A 26,880-nucleotide genomic window follows, 5' to 3' on the forward strand; every position below is an offset into this window, starting at 1 on the left:
CAGCTGCTGCCGTCCCCGCCGCTGCTGCCGCCGCCGCCGCTACCACCGCCACCGAAGCCGCAGCTGAAGCGACCTCCGCGTTCGGGAGTAGAATTCGGAATCCCCGCGCCTGGCTAACAATGAAGCAGAGTTCCAACGTGCCGGCTTTTCTCAGCAAGCTGTGGACGCTGGTGGAGGAAACCCACACCAATGAGTTCATCACCTGGAGCCAGGTACAGTCGGGGATTCGGTGGCCCCGGGTGTCCCTGCCGAACCGGCTGGGCTGGGCTCGGTGGTTCCCGCGGCCTGCGGCGGCGGCCTGCGGCCTCCCCCTCCTCACGCGGACCCCCGGCTTTGTGTGAGCCGCGAGCCGGGCCCGGCCGGCCGGCTGCGCTCGCACGGGCCGCGGTGGGGGAGGGGCGCCCTGGTAACGGTCCCGCCGGCCGGCCGGCCCGGGCGCTCGGAACCGGCCCCGCAACCGCGCGTTCTGCACACTCATCCTTCGTCGTCTGCTCGCTGCGGGCGCGGAGGTCGCTCGCGGAGCCGTGGGCGGGCGAGCGGGCGGGTGGGTGAGCGCGCGCGGGTCTTATCTAAGGAAATCACCTCCGCGGCGGGGATTGCTCGCCCTCGCGTCGGGGGATCTTTTATGATGGTCAGGGTAAAGGGAAAATGTACAGACTCAGACTAAAACTGCGTAGAGATTGACCAATTATTGTTTGGAGACTGGACCATTTGTTTAATCGGCTTCTTTTTTAAATGGTTATTTTAGTGAAAAGTGGCAGTAGACCATGCTTGGTAACTTAGTGGGGAGTTAAAAACGAGTCGTTACATTTCACTGAGTGGTTGTTGGCGGAGTGGTATGTGGCTGCCATGATCAGTTTCATCCAGATTCTACTTATAAATAAAGATGACCTTAATCAAGCCCGGTATCTCGCCTGGTCTAAGTTATGCGTAAGATGGATGCGTTGCCTAGGTGACCCAAGGAACCCTCCCTCCCCCCCCAGTTCCACACAAAGGTTCTTTGCCCAGTGATTGCTTGCGTCACTAGTGCCTTTGCTTTAGTGGGCGCAGTTCTTAGATGATCAGAATGGCTTTTTGAAGGGGATTGGCCGCTCTTACTGTAGATGATCACCTAGTCGTGGCTATTCTCATGTTTACAGTTTTTGAGATGAGTTAGTGAAAACTAACCGCTTAACACCTAGCACTTGCTAAGTGTAAGATGAATGATATCTCTTCGTTTCTGTGTTCCTTTTTGCTATTCTTTTCAGTTTTACTTGCCTTTAATAGCGAACAATAGAATATCTGATAGCTTGACAACTATGTCACTGAATTTTGCCTAGTATTAGTGTCATTTTGGTCTTCTAAACTAACTTCTAGAATTTCCTTTTCTTGTATAAGTATTGTCACCTAGGTGTCCTACCCCTGCAGGTTGTGTATATTAAGTATTTGGTGAATTTGGTACATCGGTGCAAAGATGTGAAAATAAGGAAAGCAACTACAAGCAGGTACTTAAAATAAACAGATGTCTCATGCTATTCGTCAGTCGGGAGGATTAAAGGTTGACAAGACTGGATCAGTACAGACTGTTACTCAGCTGTACTTTCTCGTCAGAAATTGGGCTGCAACACTTTCCCCCACCAAGCTAAGTTTATTGAACTTCCTTAGGCTTGTGAAAGCCTGTCTAATAAATTCAAATTAGACAAAACATTTTAATAACTTTCTTTCGAATGGTTTGAAATGTGGAGAATTTAAACCAGTGCTTAACTTGAAGTCTTACTACTTCTAACTGAAGTATTTTTATTCATCCCATTATCTATCTCCGTGTGTATTTTAACTGCTTATTTCTAATACACCCATAGGACAGTCAAAATGTACACTCAGTTGGGTATTTGTTCTAGAGGTACAATTAGTTCATAATCTTTGAATCAGTGAAACTGCTACAAAATGTAATGGGTTTGATTGGAATGGTATCACTGGTGTCCTGGGATAACGATGAGTGTGGCCTATCTGGTCATATTGTAATGTTAAAGGTTGGATAGCCCTGATGGAATACTATTTGAAAAGTGTCTTAGAGATCATCTAGATGAGCCTAGTCCTTTTATAGGTATTTCCAGGCTTACTGGGGACTATAATGCTGTGTGTATGCAGGGTAGAGAAGACTCCTAACAAGATTCTGAGTTCCAAATTCTCCCACTATCTGCGGTGTACTTTTTATACAGCCTGGCACTTTCTTTAGTTTTATATCAAAGTGTTGCCCTGTACAACTAGTAGGAAGTTCTAGATAAAGTTATCTGGAGCTAATTCTAGTTTCTTAGGACAGATTTCTCTCAGTTTTGCTGTCACAGATTTTTTTTCCAGAAAGCAGTGCCAATAGTGAAAGGTAACATTTTAAGCTGTTAGATGGACAGCTGAAATACGTTATTCTCTCTTTTTTTAATGGTTTTATTTTTAAGTGCACACACACAAAATAAAATTTTTATTTTAAGCATGCGCACGCCACACACACACACACACACACACACACACACACACACACACTGCAGGTACCTGTAGAGGGCAGGGGAGAGAGTCAGATTTGCTGGGTTTATGGGCTATCATGAGACTATCCACATGAGTGGTAGGAACCAAACTGGGTTCTCTGAGAGCAGTATGAGCTCTTGACTGCTGAGGCTTCTCTCCAGCCCCACTGTGACCTAACCAGCATTCCCTCTTGATAGCTGTGCATGAGGTGTTTGGTTACTTCATCTCTTTCTCAAAGAGAATATTACCATTCTTGGAGATTTTCAGGGTGGTAGGTAGGAAATATTTCCTTAAAAAAACCTTGCATTAATTTATATTTCTGTTAGTAATTAGTGAGTTCTAAAGTTTTCTTCTATTTATTAGACTCTTGGGTTCCTTTTCTGTGAAAATTTTGTATTGTCGATTTTTATTAATATTTTATTGTTTATAGGAGTTCCCTATAACAAGTATATAGTTACCTTTTTCTTGTAATTGCATATTTTCATCTTTAAAAATTTTTTGAAAATTAAGATAGTTTAAAGTTGAGATACTTAATGTATTGGATTAAAGGAGTATTAACTTTACAATGCTATATTTGTTTTCCTTAGATTCTTTCATTTTAATATTTAAAGGTCCCATGTGTTTAGATTATTTATTATTGGGATATTTTACTCTATTGTGGTTCCAAATTGCCTTCTTTTACATATTTTATGAAGAGAAATGTACTTTTTCTTTCCCATGTCTTAAGTTTATGTGGAATAAACTTTTGGGGGTAATTTGAAGGATAAATCTCACTTTTTTCATTCATTAGTTATCCAGCATCTTTATTAAATAATCATTTTCTGGCTGGTTTATACCATCACCTTTGTGTGTGTGTAGTTTTTTTTTTGTAAAATAACATGAAAACAAATTAAACATTTTAGCTCTATATTAGTAAATGCATTTTTTGTTAAAATAAGGTGAAATCAAACATTTCAGCCATGTATCAAATAAATGTGTACTTCAATTATATTACAATTACATTATCATTGCCCAGCTGTAGCATAACTTTGATCTTTCCAAACTGAAATTATGGCTTACTTTCTATTGCTGTGATAAGACACCTTGATCAAAACAACTTACAGAAGAGTCTTTTTGAGGCTTACAGTTCATAAGGTGAGTCCATGACCATAAGGATGGGGAGCATAGCAGTCACACCAGCATGGAATTGGAGCAGTAGCTAGGAGTTTACATCTGATTCACAAGTAAGAGGCAGAGAGAGCTAGCTGGAAATGGTATGGACTTCTTTTTTTTATTTAATTTATTTATTTATTAAAGATTTCTGCCTCCTCCCCACCACCGCCTCCCATTTCCCTCCCCCTCCCCCAATCAAGCCCCCCTCCCTCATCAGCTCGAAGAACAATCAGGGTTCCCTGACCTGTGGGAAGTCCAAGGACCACCCATCTCCATCCAGGTCTAGTAAGGTGAGCATCCAAACTGCCTAGGCTCCCCCAAAGCCAGTATGTGCAGTAGGATCAAAACCCAGTGCCATTGTTCTTGACAGAGACCCACATTGGTATGGACTTCTGAAGCCTCAGAAAGCCCACCTCCCAGTGACACACCTCCAGCAAAGCCACACCTCCTGGTCCTTCCCAAACAGTTCTACCAACTGGGGGCCAACCATTCAAATACTTGAACCTGTGTAACACATGTCAAATTCTACCTGAAAATCTGAATAATATTTCTCAGTATTTCTGTACCACATTTTGTTCATCCATTGATTAGATGATGGACACTTAAGTTGCTTTCACTTTTTGAGTTTTGTGACATATTACAGGGATCATGAGGTATCAGTATCTCTTCTGGTCCTTTGTTAGTTTTGGAGTGTTTATATAAAATAGGAATTACTGGCTCCTTTGGTAAGTCTGTTCTTTCTGTTTTTTGTTTTGAGCGACTGCTGTACTGTATTCAACAACAGCTACAGTATCGTCTGTCCCACCATCAAGTCACGACTCAAATTCCTTCACACCTTTAACACATTATAGTTCTTTGATAAAGCCATTCTAAATTGCTGGGAAGTAGTGTCGTGTTGTTTAACTTTTGTTTTCCTAATGATTTGTGAATGTCAGGCATCGTTCATGCACTTATTGGCAATTTTGAATCTTTGGAAAATGATAATCAGAGTCCTTGCTTATTTTTAATTGGATTTTTGTTGTTTTTTGATATATGTCTCATACCTCATTTACAAATCCTTTGCCTATCCTATGGGAGAGCTTTTCCTGCTTATCGATGTTCAATATGCAGAAGTTTTTAGACTTGATATGGTCCCATTTTTTTACGTTGCCTGTATTTCAGTGTTGTATTCAAGACTTAATTTCTAAATCAAACATCGTGAAATTTTCCTCGTGTGTGTGTGTGTGTGTGTGTGTGTGTGTGTGTGTGTGCGCGCGCGCGTGCACGCGTGCATACAAGTTTCTCTGCATCCCTGGCTGTTCTGGACTTGGCGAGAACTGCCTGCCTCTGCCTGCTGAGTGCTGATGATGCACACTATAGTGGCCTGGCAAGATTCAGATCTTTGATGCTAATGTGTATAGTTTTTAGTGGCTATTTTGAGTTAAGTTTTGTACATGATGTCAGGTAAGAGGTCAACTGTATTGTTTACATATGAGTATCTTGTTTTCTCAATATTAGTCTAGAAGCCAGCCTGGCCTGTGGCAGTGGTGATGTAGCCTGTTGTAGCTCCTCATAAACTGAGTCAGGAATCACAAAATTGAGACCTGCCTGGGCTGCAGTTCTAAGCCAACCTGGGCATCTAATGAGACCCTTGCCTCAGAAACTAAGGGCTGGAGAGGTGGCTTGGAAGTTAAGAGCATGTGTTCTTGCAGAGGACAGAGGTTTGGTTCCCAGCTCACATGCTGATGCACATGTAACTCAGTTCCACGGGCTCTGAAGTATTTTCACCTCCACAAACACCAGTCATATTTGCTGTGTATGTACAGATATTTATTGTATGTGCCTAAGTGTTTTGCCTTTAATTGTATGTGCCTAAGTGTTCTGCCTGTATCTTTTTTTTAGAAAGTAAAAGGGGGTGGGTGCTGGAGATAGTGTTCTAAATCCGGACACCAGCACCACACCCTATTCAATGAATTAATCTCGTAACCAGAAATCTTTCAAAGCTCTTTCATAGTTTTTCAGTGTAATACTTACAGATGTTATGGATAGTGGTAAAATAGTGATTTCTCAATTTGTTTTTGTCAGTTTACTTTAGCTTTAAAATAACTTAGTAGTACTGTCTACATATTAGGCCTTTTGTTTAGTAGACACACTTTTAATGTTTCTCCACAGAGTTTGATGCAGCCTTTGGTTTGATGCTGATACCTAAAATGTTCTTGTAATTACAGGATTCTTTTTGTTACATTATCAAAAATAGATTGTTGGTCTGAACATATCTAGAAAGGTTTATTTAGAGTCACATATATAACTTTGTCAGAGGACCTTAGCTGATTGACGTTTGTGGGCTTTTTGTTTGGTTTTTAGAATGGGCAAAGTTTTCTGGTCTTGGATGAGCAGAGATTTGCAAAAGAAATTCTTCCCAAGTACTTCAAACATAATAACATGGCCAGCTTTGTGAGACAACTAAATATGTGTGAGTATGACCAGCGGTTTGCCTTTAATGCTACTAACCTCTGTTTAAGCCAGTTTTTCTCACTAAAATAATGATGTATATTTCTGTATAAGCTTTATTTTTCAGTTGTCTAATTTTAGTATGTTAATTTGAATCTTTGTCAGACGGCTTCCGTAAAGTATTACATATCGATTCTGGAATTATAAAACAGGAAAGAGATGGCCCTGTTGAATTTCAGCATCCTTACTTCAAACAAGGCCAAGACGACTTGCTGGAGAACATTAAAAGGAAGGTAGGTGAGCTGCTGCTGGCATGCGTTAATGAGGTTATAGAACTGAGGAACAGACCTGTAATCCTAGCACTTGGGAGGCAGAGGCAGGAGGATTGCTGTAGATTGGAGTCCAGCTTGGTCTAAATAATGAGTTCCAGGCCAGCCTGGACTATGGAGTGAGATTCTGTCTCAGTAACCATCACTACTAACAAATATATAGATAATGAAAATGAATGTGAAGAAATACAGAGATACTCCTTATAGAGATGAACTAAACTAATAAATCTCTGATTAGTTGTTCATCTGTCCCGACCACTTACTTCAGCCTCAGCTGTGCTGAGAGTAGTACAGTCTTCACTTTAGGGAGGGGAGGAAAACACTCACGAAATGTGACAGGGTAGAGTTACCCATTGTCAAGGGAGGGCTTACTCTTGGGTTTGCAGAGAAAAGAAACAGCTATCTTCTGCTAAAATGAGATGTCTTAGTAAATCCATAGGAGGTGCATAAGAAAGAAAGAGTGGGGATATAGATAGTCCAGTGATGGAGCATTTCTAGTACCTTAAAATTCTTCCTTTAGTTCCTGTCACTAAAAAGTGGGAGGTGGTGGTGAAAAGGTGGCAGGAGACTACCTATAGCCCAGTGGCTAGAAATGTAAGTCTACTTAATCTAACACACACAAGGCCTTGAGTTCAGTCCTGAATACCGCAGAATAAAAACAAAAGGTGAAGAGCCCATGAAAGAAAATTACCTAACATGCAGCTGTATTACTACATAATTTTAATTAATATGGAATATGATGTGATAAAGAGACTTGGAAATGATAGGAAATTCAATTGACAGAGGGAATAAAAAAGATATTTGTACTGATATTTCATTTGTAATTTAATAAATAAAGCTTGCCTGAAGATCAGAGAGTAAAACAGCCCCACTTATCAGTCGTATAGACCAGGTAGTGGTATCACACACTTTTAATCCCAGTTGCCGCACTAGTTTGACATAGAAACCGGGTGATGCATTCCTTTAATCCCAGCACTAGAGAGGAATATAAGATGGGAGGAGACAGCTCACAGACACAGTCTCATTCTGAGATTGTTGGAGGCAGGCTTGCCATTTTGGACTGAGGTAGAGCTAAGAGCCAGTGTCTTATTGTTTTGGTTTTCTGGCTTCAGGTTGAACCCCAATTACTGTCTCTGGGTTTTTATCAATTGTGCTACAGATCCCTATATTCCTGCTCATCCTAGTATGGTGACTTACTCCTAAGTAGACTAGGGAAAGGGGAAAAATTAAGTGATTATTCCTTGCTTTCTCTTGTATTAAGCTATGCAGTTTGTTCTTGCTCTAGAATTTATCAAGAAATTATAACCACATCTCACTTCTTTAATAGGATACAGAGATTTCTCATAATAGGAAGTTTTGAATTACAGTCATGGGGCATAGTATATATTTAATTTTTTAAATTTGTATTTTGGAAGGTTTCATCTTCAAAACCAGAGGAAAATAAAATTCGTCAGGAAGATTTAACAAAAATTATAAGTAGTGCTCAGAAGGTTCAGATAAAGCAAGAAACTATTGAGTCCAGGCTTTCAGAATTAAAAAGGTAAAAATATTTCCAAATATAATTCTACTATTAAGGAAGTTGGGGAGTGTGTGTTGGGGTTTGGAGAGTGTCTGGTGTTTCACTTTAACTCTCATTGTTTTGTTTTCTGTATCACTTCCCTTTACTTTTAGTTTGTAGATGTAGACTTTAATTATGGTTGTCAGAATGTATAATGTTGCCATGAAGCTTGCCTTGTTTATGAAATGGCAGCTCTTTAAGATAATGTAGTAAATAATTCTACATAGATTAGTCTATGGTATATGGTTTCACATGGAAGTGAGGGCACTTTAGAAATCACATATAACTGGTTGATAGTGTAGTCAATAGTTTAGCAAAGATTAGTTCTCCTATGGTCTTCATACATAAATGACTTCTTTAAAATGTATATGTCATTGTGGTCTGTCTATTAGGAAAAAGTAGGGCATTGAAATCACACACACACACACACACACACACACACACACACACACTCACTCACTCACACTCTCATCCTACTTGATCCTGACACAGACCCAGGAGAGGGTTACACACACCTCTTATCTTCAAAAACATAACTTGTTTCACGACATTATTTAGTAGTATTTCTCAGCTGACACGCTGTTAACTTATAGAGTAGGTATGTTTTGTTCTTACATATACAAGGCATTTTCTTAATAGCAAGAGAGTAGTTATTTCACACCATCTATCTTACAGTTGGGCTGTTAAGTTATTCCTGATTCAAATGTTTTCATCATGAGTGACTTTGGACTTGGATTCCTTGTTTGAATAAGCCTTAAACTTTCCAATTTTACTCATTTTATCTGACTAGTTTGCTGTTTGCTCTGTTTGTTTCTGCTAGTAGCATCCTGTAAGCTAATTCAAGATTTGATCATTCAGTCGTTCTTTAGCTCTTAAGAGATAACCATCTTCTGCCTCAGTAGACAGGTAGCAGCATCTTTAAATTTGATTTTGAAAATATACAGTGATTATTTAGTAAGTATTAAAAACTATTTCCCTTTCTGGTGCTTCTATGTGTGAATCTGCCTTTTTTTGTTATAATAGTACAAATAACTTGAAGGGAAGATAACTTCTAATAGAAGTTAAAATTAGCTAATAAGTCGAATTATCCTTATTAGTTTGGCAATTTTAATAATGGCAGTTTTGATTTTACAAAGGCAAAGGGAAAAGAATTATAGCTATTGGGTAAGTTATTGGACTTCCTTCTTTAAAAAGACTTAGAGATGTTCTTTGCCTCCATAGAGGGTTTGATCCAGATCTTCAGATAACTTTAGGGCCTAACAAACTAAATTTACTTTAATAGTTGCAGTTATCTATATGATACTGGGCAAAGGTCCTTCACTCCATTTTTATAGTAAGATTGTGATTTTTTTCCTAGCAGTGTTTATGGAAGTTTAGGTGGTTCGTACACATGAGATACTAAGCATAGTCCCCAGAACCCGTCATGTGCTGGTCAGGGTTCTTCCCTTTGTTTCCGGAAACAGTTACCAAATCTGTATATTCTTGCCATCCTGCTTAAACTTAACTTTATTTTTAAGCAAAAAGCACTAAGTCCAGTTATCAAAAGGTGTAAATTATTTACCACTTTATGCATGCAAGTATGGATCTTAAGGCTCTTTACAAGTATTGCTGTGACTAGTAGATAATACAGTTGAGAAGAAGGAAATATTGGAGCACCAGACAGAAATCTCAAGGTCCAAATCAGGAGCAGAAGGAGGGGGAGCACGAGCAAGGAACTCAGGACCGCGAGGGGTACACCCACACACTGAGACAATGGGGATGATCTTTCGGGAATTCACCAAGACCAGCTAGCCTGGGTCTGAAAAAGCATGGGATAAAACCGGACTTACATAGCAGACAAGGAGGACTACTGAGAACTCAAGAACAATGGCAATGGGTTTTTGATCCTACTGCACATACTGGCTTTGGGGGAGCCTAGGCAGTTTGGATGCTCAACTTACTAAACCTGGATGGAGGTGGGCGGTCCTTGGACTTCCCACAGGTCAGGGAACCCTGATGGCTCTTCAAGCTGATGAGGGAGAGGGACTTGATCGGGGGAGGGGGAGGGAAATGGGAGGCGGTGGCGGTGAGGAGGCAGAAATCCTTAATAAATAAATAAATTAAAAAAAAAAGAAGGAAATAGAGCGTAGGAGAAGCTTAGTTATTTAGTATTTGTTCTTTAGACAAGGTCTCACTATATAGCTTGAGCTGCTCTTAAACCTGTATTTCTCCTACCTCTGCCTGGCTATTCCACCTCTGAGTTGTTAAGGTCTCTGGATTTCTTGATTAAAACATGTGGCTTGATCTTCTGACCAAAATCTTTGTTGTTTTGGTTTATAAATGAACTTTAATACAGTGAGAACGAGTCCCTTTGGAAGGAGGTGTCAGAATTAAGAGCAAAGCACGCACAGCAGCAGCAAGTCATTAGGAAGGTAAGAAGCTTCCCAGCCCACACTGTACTCTGTGTTTGCTTGATAGGTAGACAGTTTTACTGTCTGGACTATTTTGTTGGTGTTGCTGTTTTCTCTGATTGGCATAGTTTTAAAGTCATTTGGCCAAATTGGGAATTCAGCGATGTTTTTTTCTGTGTGTGCTGTAATTGGACACCTAGTATAAAAATAGTTTAAAAAATAACAAAATAAATTTAAGATACTGAGCTGAAAATTAATGGAAGAATTAGAATCTGTCCATGGCAGTATGTCCTTGTCATTTAATCTCTACATTCCAGCTTCCATTTGCTATTAAGAAGAGAAACATGGGAGTAATTATGATATCTATTTTTTGCTTATGCGTAAACTGGACTCATAGCAACAGGTTTCTTTGAGGGAAGGGTAAGGGAGAGATAAATCTTGTTCCTGCTTGAAAAGGCACTTGAGCTAAAAATAAGCTTATGAATGACAGTTGGATCTAGTGAAAGGCTTATGGCAGAGAGTAATAGCAGTTGTCACACTGGGCCTATGATCAAAATAGTGTGCTGGTTTTGTAAAATAAAACAGCATTAAGGTTAGACGTAATTGAATTCAATTCTGTGTTTCATTCAAGTATGTGTGCTTTTAAAACTTCTGTAGGCAGTTCTAATGCATGGCCCTGTTAAGGATAATTGAGTTAAAATAACAGGTGTTTTTAAGTGCTTAATGAAAAGCTCTGTTCATATTTTTCACAAAACAGCATTTTGCTTAAGTATTAACCTGTTAATCTGCATTGTTTTATTCAAAAGCAAAGATATTTAACTAACAGAACTTTGGTTTTTACCAATTTTTCTGCTCAACTTTGAATATGCTATATAATAAACCTAGTTGATGATTCTATTTTAATCATGTTAAATTTTATAAGATATAAAACTCTACAGAGTCTAAAACAGTTCTCCAATCACTTGGCTTTTATTCAGACATTGTAGCACTTCTTGTTGCTACCGACTGTCTTCACTTGACATCTTTAGTAGGAAGCTGACGATATAATTTTAGGTCATCCCCTAAGCCAGAGGGGTTCTAATAAATGATACCTAGAAGGCTAAACTGTTAGTTAATACAGTCATTGCTGGACCCCACCAGAATTTAGATTGGATATTTCTGTAGTGAGGTTGATGACTTAAATATCTAAGAACATACTAGAACAGTGCTGCTGGGCCATATCTTACTTAAAGAAACAAGCTTATAAAATAAGGTTTATTTATAAATTTATCTCTAAATTTAATCAGATGCTTAAAATTTACTGTCTGTTAATTGGGCAAGCGTATTTGTATTGTAAAAGTCGTATTTATAAGATTGGCCAGTACACTCTTTCGAACCTGAAAGTTTATGATCTGTTCTGAGTTAGTAATTTTGCCTCTAATTAGCTATCGAACACCAGTTTCTCTGTCATTGCATCACACTTTAGTCTTCCTGATAAAAACAGCAAATCTCGAGTGTTAATTTGTGAGAAATTACAATGACTTGGCATTAGTTGGTGTGTGTTTAGAATCACTTATTGTGAACAATTCATGTAGGCAGAAAGTGGGGAATAATGATCTAAAGTATATGTAAAGATTTGATATAGCCGGGTGGTGGTGATGCACACCTTTAATCCCAGCACTCTGGAGGCAGAGTCGGCAGGCGGACCTCTGTGAGTTCGAGGCCAGCCTGGTCTACAAGATCTAGTTCTGGGAGAGGAACCAAAACTATATACAGAAACCATATCTAAAAAGAAAACAAAAAAAAAAAGATTTGATATAATGTGAATAGAATCTTTGATGAAAAAATTTTATTTAAATTTTCCTTTCAGATTGTCCAGTTTATTGTTACATTGGTTCAGAATAATCAACTTGTGAGTTTAAAACGTAAAAGGTAAGGTTTTTTTTTTTGTTTTTTTTTTTTTTTGCCTTCCAAACATTTTAGTGTTTAATCATGACTACCTGTGTTTGCTGAGTATACATCTGGTACCAAAGCACAGCTGCTGCTTGTTAAATTATATTAGCACTTCAAGAGTGATATCATAATGCTTAGGAAAGTAAACACTTTTGAGATTGTAATTTTCTTCATATTTTGGGATATTTACATACTAAAAGTTTCTGTCTGAACTCAAAATTTATTTATGTATTAGGCATACTTCATGGGGTCTTAAAGTAATTACACCTTCAGTAATTTTGTGCATGAGGTAGTTTTATGTACTAAAAAAGGGTTGAGGTTTTACGTTGATACCTTTACTTGACCATGGCCTGTCACGTAAATAGAAGTGACTTTTGCATTCATGCCATATTAATGCTCACAGGTTTACTGATTTTGGAGATAAATGCAGCCGATTTATTCTCTATGCCCAGCTTCATGCTGATGCTTTTTTGAGAAGTAAGGTAGACTAGATGATCAGTTTGCAGACTCAAGGGTCTTACTGATAATTGAATTTCATTCATATTGACAGTTTAAAGTAGCATTATGTCTCAATGAGGAGAACTCTTTAAATTATGTCATTTGTTGTTGTGAGGAAGGGAAAGAACCAAATATTATTTGGTTTATTTTAAATATAAGTTGACCCAATCTTTTAAAATCTTAATGATAGGCTGTATTACTTATAAATATGTTAGCTCATAATGCCATTGTTACACAAAAACCAAAAGACTAATTGACAAAAGGCATAGATAGAAGGGAAAAAAGATGACCTGGAAGGCCAAGGTCTTGTGGCAGTATATAATTGTGTGTGGCTTTAATTGTAAGATACCACTTTAAAAAACTAAGTGTATGTTGTAAGGAATTGAGTAGTTCTGAAGAATTTCTATTGTATTTTTATTGGAGGTTTTTGTTCATTTAAGTAAGTTTGCTTGAGGTGTTGTGAGCAAATTACTAGAAACCTTAAATTTCTTTTATTTTTTTTCTCTTTTGGAATTACATAAATATTCTTATTTACAGGCCTCTTCTTCTAAACACTAATGGAGCTCAGAAGAAGAATCTATATCAGCACATAGTCAAAGAACCAACTGATAGTCACCATCATAAAGTAAATTTTAATGTATTTTATATTTATTGTCTCAAACTAAATTTTATTATGGCAGTGTTTCATGCAGTCAAAGACGTTTAGTGAATAATAATGTAAGTGCTCATCCCCAGCTCTATTAAAGCATGACGTTTTCATTATTCGCTTTAGAGTAATTTTAAGAAATACATCATTACAAATAGTTGTTATTTCCAAGCTTTAGTATTTGTTATTGCCATGGGTGTTTAATGTGTGTGGACTCAGGAATACTGTTCTCATTTGGCATATATCTAAATTTTATATAAATGATATTATTTATATACTCTGCAGTGTCACTTCCTCCTTGGTACAAGGGATTGGTTGAATGTAGGCCTTTTACCTTCTAGGCCTGCAGTGTAGCAGTGAGCTATAGCTCAGCAGTACAGCCTTTTTGTTACTTTTGAAATTGATAAAACAAATGGCGTTTGTTGTGATCTTGTATAAATTAAAGTGTGATGATGTTATCACGGTGTGATACAACTGTGTGAAGTCCTGCTGCCTAGTTCCTTTTTATCTTCTATGATAAATATGTATTGATTAGGGTGCTTTTCTCTGGCAACTTCTAATATTTTTATATACTTCTGTTTTTCTATAGACTTCTAATTGCCTAGTAGTCTACCATCAAACTAGTCTAAGCCTCTTTTTGTGATACTGCTCTCTGATTGATAATCCTGGGTTTTTTTTGTTTTTTTTGTTTTTTTGTTTTTTTTTTGATAGTGCTAGAGATCAAATCTAAGTTCTTACACAGCAAGGAAAATGCTGTGCCACTCTTGTTAGTTTGAATGTTAGGATTTTTAAATACTGTGTCAGATTTATTACTGAACAGTTGAGGTTTTATTTATCTTTAGCTCTCTGGTACAAAACAGAATTAACTTTATATTACAATGTTCACCCACTTATTTTTCTAAATCAAGTAGATGTAACTTGATTTTTGGATTGAAGGCTTATAGAAGTAAATTGAGTGTTTTGGTTTGGTTTTTGTTCATTTTAGTTTAACTGAAATTTATGTATTTTTCAAGTGTTTTATATATTTTAAATGATTTTTTAAACTAGAATTTAAATATTTTAAAGCACTTTACATCTCTTACCTTTGTCATCTAATATCAAACTTCAAAAATTTTTGCATTATAATTTACTTTTAGGTAATTGAACTTTTTAATGTAACTGACCTGAAAGTACCTATACATTTTTCCTTTTCCTTTTTTGGATCCTTGGGGTTGAACCTAGAGTGCCATGCTTGTTAGGCAAGTATTGTGCCACTTGGGTATATCCTCAGCTACCTTTTTTCATTTTGTGATAGGATCCCACCAACTCACTCTGTAATCCAGGCAGGCCTTGAACTCAGAATTTTCCTGTCTCAGCTTCCTCAGTAGTTGCATAATAACCTGGGCCATCACACTGCCTTTGTAATTGCATCTTCACGTTAGAAAGAACAAGTTGTTAGTAAAATAGCCAAAGTGGCCTTTAGCTGTGAATTGTTGAAGCTTTCTATGTCTCTTAGTGAAGCTATTTAATAACTAAGAATAAAACCTCTTTAGACCCAGCAGGTTCAGATAGAACAGTCGCTGTCAGTACAGTGGCCACGTGATTATACTTGAAATTTCTGAAGACATAGAACCTGTTCACTATTTATCTATAAAAGTTCTTTAGAATTTGAAGATCTTCATAGAAGCACGGTTTGGGCATGTCATCTTCAGGGTCTCCTATAATAAAGTAACTTGTTGCTAAGTAGAATATGGATATATACTTCATAACTGTAAAAATGATATTATAATAACTCATTAGTATGTGAGTCCCAGAAGGGCAAAGGACAAAGCTGTTTTGTTTGCTATGCTCAACATTTAGTAAGTAGGATGGATCCAGTTTGTTTATTTGATGATATCCTTTGTAGTAGTCTATATGATCTTGTTTTCTCCTGATTCTTTAGGTTCCACATAGTAGGACTGAAGGTTTAAAGTCAAGAGAGCGGATTTCAGATGATATAATTATTTATGATGTTACTGATGATAATGCGGATGAAGAAAATATTCCAGTTATTCCAGAAACGAATGAGGATGTTGTATCTGATCCCAAGTAAGTGATCATTAGATAATATTTGGAAAAATATCCATCATTGTTCTTACCAAATGACTAAATTAAAAATTTTTGAAAAATAATTCTTTTCCCATATTTGGTTTGAAGTACTAATCTTTTTCTCATATTTGGAGTATTGAACCAGAGAAACCCTAAAAGAAAGAAAGAAGGAAGGAAAGAAGGAGGGAGGGAGGAAGAAAGAGAAGGAGGGAGGGAGGGAATAGAAAAATAGATCATTTTTATTTGGAGTTAAACCTTTTTCCTTGATTCTTAGCGGTTTTCTGTCTTACGAATTATCATAATTGGTCTAAACTACTCATTCCAGAAAAGAAAACGTTTTAATCAGTGTTTTGTGAATTTTATCAGAGAATGAAAATAAATTTGCCTTTTCTAAAATTGTAATTTTTTTTTTATATTGCTGATTAGCTGTAGCCAGTATCCTGACATTGTAATTGTTGAAGATGACAATGAAGACGAGTACGCTCCTGTCATTCAGAGTACAGATCAGAATGAGCTAGCCAGAGAGTCATTGAGTTTGGGAAGTGCTGGCAGCAGCCCCCTCATGTCTAGTGCAGTCCAGATAAATGGCTCATCTGGTCTAACCTCAGAGGATCCTGTGACCATGATGGATTCCATTTTGAATGATAACATTAACCTCTTGGGAAAGTGAGTATTCATCTAGATGTTTTTAATTACTTTTTAATAATTTAGTTCAATAATAAACCTGAAGTTGATATTAAATTTCTGTAAATTCAAAAGCAATAATGATAGTGTTACAGTGATCTTCCTTTTACATGCTTGACCCCATCTTTTCTCTTTTTCTATTGATCAAAGTTGAACTTCATAGGCAAAGGGATCTAACTGTCCCGTGGGTAGTCTTAGAACTTTGTTGAGCAGTTCTTTAGATTTTTAAAAATTCTTGAAAGTATTTGTGCTACTCTACCAATTCTGTATACTAGTGTAATTTCTTTTAAGGGACAGATTGTATTAAAAGTGTAGTCATTTATAGTACAGGAGTAAGTGTGAATATTAGGAGTTTTAGAGTAGAGAGATGAAGAAAGGGGAAGCACACCTTTATGTTACCACATCTTTTCTGAAAATACTAAATTTGTGTAAAAGACTTGAGTTTCTCAATTTTCAGAAATTGCAAATCTTAAATGGGATGTTTTCAGAGCTGGTAAGAACTTAAGAGTCACTAGGATGATTCTGTAGGGCTAGATCACCAGCAGTGGTTTGGAATGGAAGAACAAGAATACTTAATAAATATGAAATTGTTATTTTTTTTCTTTAGGGTTGAGCTGTTGGATTACCTTGACAGCATTGATTGTAGTTTAGAGGACTTCCAAGCCATGCTCTCAGGAAGACAATTTAGCATAGACCCAGATCTCCTGGTTGATGTAGGTACTTTGCATAATCTTTACTATACTGGTGGTTTGTGTACTTATATATATTGTTTAAAGTTGATACTTTTTTGTATTCTAAACTTTGTGTGTTTTTCTTATTTAATGATTTTTATTAGGAAGTGTAACAGGCGGACATAGGGCACTGGGGTGTGACCACTGTCTACCTCTGAGAAGCACTTGCCCGTTCTTTTCAGTATTACCACTACTAAATGCAAGTTTTATCTAAATTTGTTACTCTATGTATATTTTATTCTAGAATAAACTGTCATTGAATAAAGTATCTTTGAAAATAGTAATAGATACATCTAGTCACAGAGTATCATAGAGACACTTGTTAATACTTGGAATTAACATTTTCTAGTAAATACCTTTCATTATATTTGTTATATTTTGTATGTCTTGAGTCTGATTCCCTTCTCCAGTCTTTGCCACCATCTGTGTGAACTTAACTCCAATATTGTCTGGACGTATAATCTTTTCTCTGGTTTCAGGCCCTAAACACCTTCTTACCCATTTTGATTTTGTTCTCTTCATTCTTGTTACCCTATCTAGAGCTTTCTAGATTCATCTAACTTTGTCCTACTACGCAAAGCTTGTTCTTTCCTCTCTTTCTAAGATCTGTTTATTCTAAGAAATATTTTGCCTTATAATGAACTTTCTTTCAGATCAAAGGAATCCTTAGTATTACCACTTTAAGAACTTCTTAATGATGCTAAAAGGAATTAGTCCTTTTTTACTTTTCAGTCTGATTTCTGGTTAATTAATCATTTGCATCTCTTATCATAAAATTGGTCTGCCACATAGCTTAAACACCCTTCCCAAATTGTCAGTACCACACAGGACTATATTTCACTCCTTAAAGATTTCCTTGCCATGCTGATATTGGTAAGTGAATTAAGCTGCCATGTGCTACCCGTCTCAGCCTGACAGCAATAATCTAACAGTCCTTTTTGAGTCCATCAGACCCATTCCCAAGTCTGAATGTGGGTGTTAAAATATAGTCGTTTATGTTATCTACAATTCTGTGGTCTTTGGATCCATTTAATTTTATGTTGAACATTTACAGAATTTGTATTCAAACTTCAATATTCACTGTACTCCAGGCTTCAAGCTGTGGCTCTTTGCAGTTTTGTATCCTTTGTTAGAGAAAATAACTTAATGCCTCCTTAACCCAATTCAGTTTTCTGTCCTTGGGTGTGTGTGTCTGTTTGTCTGTCTGTCTTTGTCTCTCTCTTTTTCTGTCCCTCTGGGTTTGTTTTTTGCTTTAGTTTTCTTTTGCTGGACTGGTGAAAGATGACTTGTTTTGAATTAGAAAAGTCTGAGTTTGGGATATTGTTTGTTTTGGGTTCCCTTTTCATTTCTCTCTCTCTCTCTCTCTCTCTCTCTCTCTCTCTCTCTCTGTGTGTGTGTGTGTGTGTGTGTGTGTGTGTGTGTGTGTGTGTGTTTGACAGGGTTGTTTCTCTGTAACTTTGAAGCCTGTCCTGGAACTAGGTTTTGTAGAGTAGGCTGGCCTCGAACTTAGAGATCCATCTGCCTTTGCCTTATGAGTACCGAGATTAAAGGCATGTGCCGCCACCACGTGGTTTGAATAGTGCTTCTTAATATTTAACTGGCCTTAGAAAACTTAACTTTCTTTTTTTAAGACAGGGTTTCATGCATTTTTGTACTTGGTGTGTAGCTGAGGATGATCTTGAACTTGTAATCTGCTTCCCTCCTAAGTGGTAGGGATACAGACATGTACCATTAGATCATTACTTTTGCTTTACAGTTTGGGGTGATTAAACACAGACTTTGATGCATGCTACTCAGACAATATCAACTGAACTTCATCCCCAGCATGGAAAGGTGGTCTTTCCAGTTTCTTCATTTATTAAATGGGGCTAATGCTTAACAGGAAGAGCTATTGGAGGAATTACAAATAACTAACCCTACTATGAATGCTGTATTTTAGTACTATGGAGTAGTCTACAAGAGGATTTGTTTTTGCTTTTGAAACAAGATCTTTTATAACACAGAATGCCTTGTATTTAAGCTTCTGCCTCCCATGTGTCTTCCGTATGAGGGTCTCACATCTTTCTTCTTTTGTCTTCCTAATCAATTCTATTTCCAGAAGAACTTTTCTTTTTTCTGATGTCTTCTACTTTGGGGCACTCCGTTTTGTATCCTTTTTTTTTTTCTTATTTCTTGTCTTTCTGTTCTTCCTCTTTGAAGACATTTTGACATTATCCTGTTCTGAAATGTATGTATCTCTGGTTCTCTGGTTCTTAATACTTGGCTTAAATCCTACTCCATGACTTTGGGCTGCCTTGTCTGTATGTCTTTAGATTATTTAAGTTCAATGCCAAAATTTTCTGTATTCCTGAAAACTATGCCCATTTACAGCATTCTTAATTTTTACAGTAATATTAACTTTCCTGGGATATATATTACCATAATCACTTTGATTTTCTTTATTTCATCACTAGATACTTTTTTCAAAACAGCATTGACAAACTACCTTAATTTGTATTTTAACTTTTCTCAACCAAGACTTATCTCTCTCATGAATTAGATTATAGTGTCATAAATTTTAAAATCTACCCCTGGCTGCCTCGTTCTCTGAAATGGATGGTGAAGATAATCAAGATATAAACCAAATGCATTGTAGAGTTCCAGCTTCTCTTTATCAAGTTTAGTTCTTTCTTATATCAGGGTGGAGTCAATAGGAAATCATTTAGCCTTAGAATTCACGAAGTTGTGTCAGTCCCTTATATGTGAATTGGTTGTGTATATTTTGTACCATCTATCTTGGAGTATGTATGAGATACTCCTAAGTCAATGAATAGGGTTTTGAGACAGAAAGGGATAAAACATTGCTGACCTTACTCAGGTACTACCCTGTCTGTAGGTACAAAATTGCATCAAACTTCTCTAGAATAGTCATAGTCACCTTCCGTGAAAGATTTGAGCTCTTTACCTCTTCAGTAGTCAGTGGGTGATATGAAAAGAGAGGGAAATAAAATGGGAAGAGATCCAAGGATTTTTTTTTTCTTTTGACAACTGTGGTCTTTAAAGAAAGGAGTCTTTCCCTGAAAGTAACCCTTCACCCACAATACTGTATTCTTATAAACTACTCCAATACATTCATTGGTTTATAAAAAGAGAGAGAGAGAATGAAAGAAGAAGGATAACTGTGATAACTATGATTTCTGCATTTCATTATTTGTGAACCACTGGCTTTGGTATTCTTCTAAAATGCGGACCTAATGTCTGTTTCAGTGCTCAGTCTATTCTTAGGGATCTTATTCGGGGTAGAACCTGAACTCATGCACTGAATGGCTTTGCACTGCTTTTTCTAAACTTTTGTCTAGAACTGTTCAAGTCAGAACTTCTGTTATTTGCGTTGTTCTTAACCATTTCTAGAATATGCTGTAACCTCTTGGTGTTACAGTAGTAACTCAGTACTATCTTCCAGACCGTCCTCTTGAGACATAGCGCCATCTTGTGTATGCCCGCGTCTCTGCTTCCCTCTGCTCTTGTTCTCCATGCTCTCTAGTGTGTTTAAGCTCTACTAATTGTGAAACTGGATTGTCTATGAGTAGACTATTTAATGTTAGCATTGTCTTTCAGATTGTAAGCTCCTAGAGAGCAGAAATAATGGTTTTTTTTGGGGGGGTGCCAATGATTCTTATTTTGAAGCTTATGACTTAAAGTTGTATTTATGAGTTGGCTGGGCTATGAGTACAACTCATTGGCATTATTTTGACACTTAACATCTTCCCTTGCTATGTGGAAAATAAAATGAAGTAGGTGTTTTGTCAGAGGCTCCACCTGATGTGTTTGTTAGGTTTCACTGTCCCAGTAGGTTCTGTTTTTGTCATGTAATTAGCAGGTATTATAGGAATGCCTAGTTTCAAGACATGAGACAGCGTTTGGTGCTACATATGCCCCAGGACGTTTAGGAAGAGAAAAGATATGAAATTAAATGGAGATTAAGGGATAGGAATTGTGGGAAACTATCTTAAATGCTTTGCGCCCAGTAGAGACACCCTTACAGCATAAAATTCCATCTAGTGCATGGCCAGCTTGCTCTGCCTTTGTTTTCTTTCTGCTTTCTCGCTTTTCCAAACTTGTTTCAATCTGTGGAAATCTCATAGTGTAGGAGTGACATCCCTTCACTCAACATGGTTGTATAAAAATTTTTAACACACAAATCTTTTAAAATATTTTTTAAACTTACCATCTTTCTCGTTTGGTCTTTCAGCTTTTCACTAGTTCTGTGCAGATGAATCCCACAGATTACATCAATAATACAAAAGTAAGTTTTAATTCATGTTGCTCAGGACCCATAGCTATAAACATCTGAAAAAGTCCTAGAACACATGGATAGAAACCAGTAGCACTCTCAATTACAGAAAACATTTTATATTCTTACCTAATGCGTGATTGAGATAGTAAAGTACTAGGTGGGTCTGGGGTCATCTTCATTGCCCGACTCTGCTGGCACATGTGGGATTCACTCTCTGAAAATTGGCCTCAGTGCTGGGAAATCACCTGGCCTTGGCTTGTTCAGATACTTCTTTGAAACAAAAATAATTAAAATTTAATTTCTGCATTTTATATTCTTTGTTTCCATAAACAATTTCTCAGCTTTTTCAGTTGAAAATAACTGGTTCATTTTTCTTCTTTAGGTCTATTAATTAAAAACTAGCTAAAGCAAAGGCAAATTTTGCTGGCTAGGAGCTTTACCTGTATAAAGCTTTTTTTTTTTTTAATTAACCAAAAGAATTTTTTCAACAAATAGGAGCTCCAGTTGAACTTAGCAAATTCATAGGAGATTCTTAAGGACAATCTGTTATGGCAGATGCTTATAAATTTTTATTTTTATATAGCTTAATTACCTTGACTAATTTACTCCCCATATCTAATATGTATACCTAATTATCTTTATTTTTTTACTGATTACAAAACAAATCAAGTTCAAATTCTGAATTAGTGAAGTCAGTTACATTCTTGTCCTATTAATCTAAAAATGACACATCTCAAATAAATATGAATGATTATAGAGTTGATAAGTTGAAATTTTCTGTTGTCATGTGTAAGGAGATCACCTGGCCAGTTTTCCTCTATTTTGAAGGTTTGTCTTGTCTGATGCAGAGCCTCTCGGATCTCTGAAATTGTAGAGTAGGACATTCATCGTGCATTGTTTGGGTTATTGACATACGGTGCACTATTTCTGTAAACAGCCAAACCTACTAGGTTTTATGGGTGTTCTATGTCACAACTGTGAATGCTGTAATTGTAGGTTAAACAGGTATGGGTAATGCATATAAGAATATGTTGCTGTGTTTTGATAGACATTATAAATCAAAGCAGGCAGTAAGCCGAATTTCACTACCATTTACCTAGGCTTAAAGTATGAATATTTTATCAGTATATTGAGTGTTAAGTCACATCGTATTTTAATTTAGTGATAGGCTTTGCTGTTTATTGCTAAAACTGAGTCATTGTTCTTCGATAATCCTCTTTATTCTAGAAACAAAAAACTTAGAATTTTCAGAAATAATCAGAAACAGAAAATTGCATATTGCTTTCTGATCTTATGAAAAATATATTTTAAGGCTGATGTTTTATTACAGTCTGATTCCAGAGTTATTGCAAATTTGGTATTTTTATCACTTATCCTTTTGCCCATGACAAGGGTATATGGACCTGTAACATAATATTTTCTTAGTCTGGATACCTTTTACTCCTTAGTGCTGAGTGGCCACTACTAAATGAATAAGAACATGGATGGTAAAATTCATAATCTTGGTTCTCAGATTAGAGTACCAACAGCAGCATCCTTGGTAAATACCTTTTTCAAGGAGAATAAAATGTATTAACATTTGCGTATTATGACTTCTAAATGATGAACTACTTTTACTTAAATATTTGTAATGGTTTAGTTTTCATCTTATGGTCATTATGCTTTACTTCTACCAGAAGAATGTAGGAATTTTCCGTGTTTGTTAACCCATACATAAAGCAGCATGTAGAAATGTACTTAGGATTATCAGAAGTAATTGAGCTTCGTCTGCAACTCAGAGTTTGAGCACTGCTGAAAAGATGGCTGGCATCTTAGCAACATTGTAGATGTAAGTCCTCTTAGAATCAGAACGGAAGAAGACAGTGCCTGAAGAATCAACGGAAATGAAATTAAAGAACCTAAGGACAAGAAGAAGCCATCACAGTTGAGGCTTCCAAGAGCAGGGATGTTTACATAGAAGTCACTGTGTCACGCTTTGCAACTGTTGAGTGCATTTTTCTCTGCTAGCTCTTCTGGTCACATGAAGAATATTATGCAATGCATTTCTAATCAAAACTGTTTAAAATGTATATTTAATTATATCCTCATTAGCATGTGATACTACCTGTATTTGATTTATTCCTGTCTTTAGTCTTTGACAATTCTGTCTATCCTGTACTGAAATGCTTTTTTTTCTCTTTTATTTTGTGTACTTTATTCTAACCCTAAGGACAAGTTTCTTAGCCAGTCTGGTTAATTCCAGTGAGATTTTCCTCTGTAGTTCATCCTTTCTGGTGCTCCCCCTTCCAGTATATTTTAGATGTGTTGATATTATTTTATCAGTTGTTAAATTTGGTACCCTTAAAGATGTAAAACAAGTTTTTATATTATAACTTATTATTATTATTTTTTAGTCAGAGAATAAGGTATTAGAAACTACCAAGAGCACTGTCATTCAACAAGTTTCAGAAGACGGAAGAAAATCCAAGTCCAAACCAGGTAGGTATGCAAGTAGTCTGAATTCCTGTAGGACATTTTTTGTTATTTTGGTTGGTTTGTTTGAGTTTCAATACAGAATTTAATGCAAACCATAGAAATATTGTCATACCTAACAACTGAATGGGCTAGGCTCTTATGTAGCATGTGCAAAGCGCTGGATTCAGTCCTACAATTCTGTAGTTCAGCACTACAGAAAACAAACTCCATACAAAAGACAGACTGCTGCCTTGACTTCGTGGTGGTGTTTCAGGTTTCTAGTATCATAACAAAATGTAAATGCTGAGGTAATGGTTTCTGTACTTTGAATTTTTTGCCTTTTTTAACATTAAAAGACAAATGTTATAGCTAAATTGAAATTAGGTTAACTTTCCTGGCTTAAATGTTTTAAAACTTAGTGATATAAAGTATACAATTTCTTATTTGGGTATATAAAATATTTTTCTGATCTTTATAGATAAACAACTTATCCAGTATACTGCCTTTCCACTTCTCGCATTCCTCGATGGGAACTCTGCTTCAGCTATTGAACAGGGGACTACAACAGTGACATCAGAAGTTATACCCTCTGTAGATAAACCCATTGAAGTTGATGAGCTTCTGGACAGCAACCCTGACCAAGAGCCAACCCAGAGTAAGCTTGTTCGCCTGGAACCGTTGACTGAAGCTGAAGCTAGTGAAGCCACGCTGTTTTATTTATGTGAACTTGCTCCTGCACCTCTGGATAGTGATATGCCACTTTTAGATAGTTAAACCCCCCAGTGGACACTCTATGTATATATTCATCAAAATGATGAAGTATTTATTTTAAAGTATCATTTGGTACTTTGTTTTGTAAATTACTTTTTGTTTAATCAGATACTGTGGAATAAAAGCACCTTTTGCTTTTCTCGCTAACCACACTCTTGCAAAGCTTTCAGATGTTACTTGGCTGCTTAGGTGTATAATTTTAATGCACATTATTGGAATATATTAAGTTGAATTCAAATGGCCATTTTTCTCCAATTGTAGTAATTTGGATTTTTATATGCAAATATGACCATTTAATCCCAGTTAAACTTGTTTATTTTCAATTCAGTTAAAGTGTTTAGAAATAAAGGTAGAAAACTCTATTCTAGTTACTTTTGTTAAGTATTTTTAACTAGGCTTATTTTTAAAACTGGGAACATAAAGTGCCTGTATCTTGTAATGTTTCATGCCTTTTGGTTCAGAGAAATTCTTTTCTGTTCAGAGAAATGCCTCAACAAAAAAGGCCAAGTATACACGAGTAATCACTTTGAAGTGATTCCAGCTCCACAAACAGAACGTGGAGACAAGTTGCATTAACCCTGTCCACTTAGACTAGTTTAAGTATGTTTTCTGGTTGGTTCTTTTAAACCATGGTATTTAGTAAAATAAATATGACTAATGTTGAGTACTAGTATTTGTTGTGTCGTCTTTGGAGGTGATGTCTACATAAAATGATTTTTCCTTCTCATGGGAAGGAGATGGCTTTAAACTATGTGTTATCCATCTTTATCTCAGTGTGACTCAAATCAAGATCTTTGTGCTTTATCTGAAAACATAGATTGTTGCAGTAATGAGGGAATATGATACTTTTAGTCTCTTGTATTTTAGTGTTCTTTGTTTTAAAAGTATACTGGCTTGCTTTTTATGTTTCTAATAAAGAACAGAGAGAAAAAAAATCCTCTCGTTGCAAATCAGATGGGAACATTATCAGTGGATGCCACCAAATGCCTATATTATTTGCCCTGATACAAGAGAGTCAAATCAACTTGTCCTTTTCAAGAATTGAAAGGCTAGGGTACTTTAAAAGTTCAAGAAGTCTACACTCAGGCAGAGAGGGCTAGAAGTAGTGCGGTTAATACCTACATTTTACATATTTATGTAGTAAAGCACTTCAAGACTTCTCTATTATTCTCTATTATTCTCCATATTGTACCTCAATATTAGAAATTTTCTTCCATGTACTAAATTAGAGATCTAATAAATTAACAGGAGAAATCAAGTCTAGCATTTTCCTGCTCTTTTCTGACATCCCTCGTTCAGTCCTCTATTCTTTCTCTGGCTTCATGCAGAGAGGTACAGCTTCTAAAAATCCTCACTCATAAAAGGAACAGACTTGGCTTTCCAGATCAGATAATAGAGCTACCCAGCTCTCCTGCATACCCACTTTACACTAATCAGTCATCTTTATTTTCTGAGCTTTGGAAGTTGGTTTATTAAAAGTTTTTAGTGTTCAGTGATAGAATAATTTTGTGAGCTGCTAAACATAAAAAGGTAACACAAATATCTTTTATTAGGATAAACAGGATTCAAGGTTTGTAAAGGCTGTTGGGCATCAGTTTTGATTTTTTTATTGATATAACAAATGTGTATTAATATAAAGGAGAATTTGTTAAAATAAATGTTAATTCTTTTAACCTTCATAATTATATATCTGAATTTGGCTAGTTATCAGGTGTTGGCAGAGGTTTCTGTCCTGCAGGGTCCTTTCATCAGTGAAGCATCTTGTGTCCTCTGTGTCTGGGTGATGACTGCAGACTGAGCCTTTCCCCTTCCCAGAATTCTCCTATATGGTTGCCCTGCCTATACCTCCTGCCTGGCTACTGGTCAATCAGCATTTTATTAAACCAATACAAGAGCATTGTCCCATAGCAATCAGGCCGTGTTTAAATTTTCTGAAAGAAAAATATCAGATTAGACAAATGCTAAAAGTAACAGGCAAACTGGAAATGAAACTAATCCTAGGTGCCACCTACAAAAGATTAGGCCTGATCTGTTTAGAGGAATTCAGGTCTTTTCTCCTGTATAAATGTTGTACATTACTGAACAGCAGAGCAAATATGTAAAAGGAAGGAGGTACAGGTTGGACAGTGTCCTTCCCAAGTGACTCAGTTGGTCTGAACCCTTTTGTCAGACCAGCTGGTTTTTGCTTCTTCCAGGAAGCTAGGGCTGTCTGGATCTTGGCAGCTTAGCTCTTTTCTGCTTTTCAAAGTGCTTGTTATGGTAGGAAGGGGCCTTGTGATTTTGGTTTCAAGAACTTCTGAAGCAATTCTAAGTTTTTCTTCCTGCTTAAGAGCTTCTTACTATAGGATGCATTGTTTTAATCTGAAAAGAAACTTAGATAATAGGGGAACTGTTTCTTTTGACCCTGGTTGTCTCCAGCAAATAGTCTTTGGTCTAGCCATGACATCTTATATACATACTTAG

At 36.6% G+C, this 26,880-nt stretch overlaps 1 protein-coding gene across 2 annotated transcripts; it reads left to right on the forward strand.

Moving 5' to 3' along the window:
* Hsf2 (heat shock transcription factor 2) lies at positions 1-25,087 on the forward strand. 2 transcript variants are annotated; one of them, XM_005363636.2, is made up of 13 exons: positions 1-212; positions 5,995-6,103; positions 6,247-6,374; positions 7,826-7,950; positions 10,304-10,379; positions 12,208-12,269; positions 13,326-13,413; positions 15,356-15,501; positions 15,928-16,167; positions 16,793-16,898; positions 21,148-21,201; positions 23,586-23,670; positions 24,125-25,087. In XM_005363636.2, exons 1-13 carry the CDS (start codon positions 120-122, stop codon positions 24,418-24,420), a joined length of 1,608 nt encoding a protein of 535 aa, XP_005363693.1. In that variant the 5' UTR covers positions 1-119; the 3' UTR covers positions 24,421-25,087. The 2 variants fall into 2 exon arrangements, with proteins under 2 accessions (XP_005363693.1, XP_005363695.1); XM_005363638.2 differs by lacking the exon at positions 21,148-21,201.
* The last annotated feature ends 1,793 nt before the right edge of the window (positions 25,088-26,880 follow it).

This window comes from Microtus ochrogaster, linkage group LG9, assembly GCF_000317375.1.
Source record: "Microtus ochrogaster isolate Prairie Vole_2 linkage group LG9, MicOch1.0, whole genome shotgun sequence".
Taxonomy (NCBI): Eukaryota; Metazoa; Chordata; class Mammalia; order Rodentia; family Cricetidae; genus Microtus; species Microtus ochrogaster.

What these genes read in the sequence shown, in the direction of transcription:
- Hsf2 (XM_005363636.2), top strand. Translation starts at nt 120, where the DNA reads ATGAAGCAGAGTTCCAACGTGCCGGCTTTTCTCAGCAAGCTGTGGACG. An exon ending in GATGTTGTATCTGATCCCAA is followed by an intron (nt 15,502 to 15,927) that starts GTAAGTGATCAT and finishes ATTGCTGATTAG; the next exon opens with CTGTAGCCAGTATCCTGACA. An exon ending in ACCCAGATCTCCTGGTTGAT is followed by an intron (nt 16,899 to 21,147) that starts GTAGGTACTTTG and finishes TTGGTCTTTCAG; the next exon opens with CTTTTCACTAGTTCTGTGCA.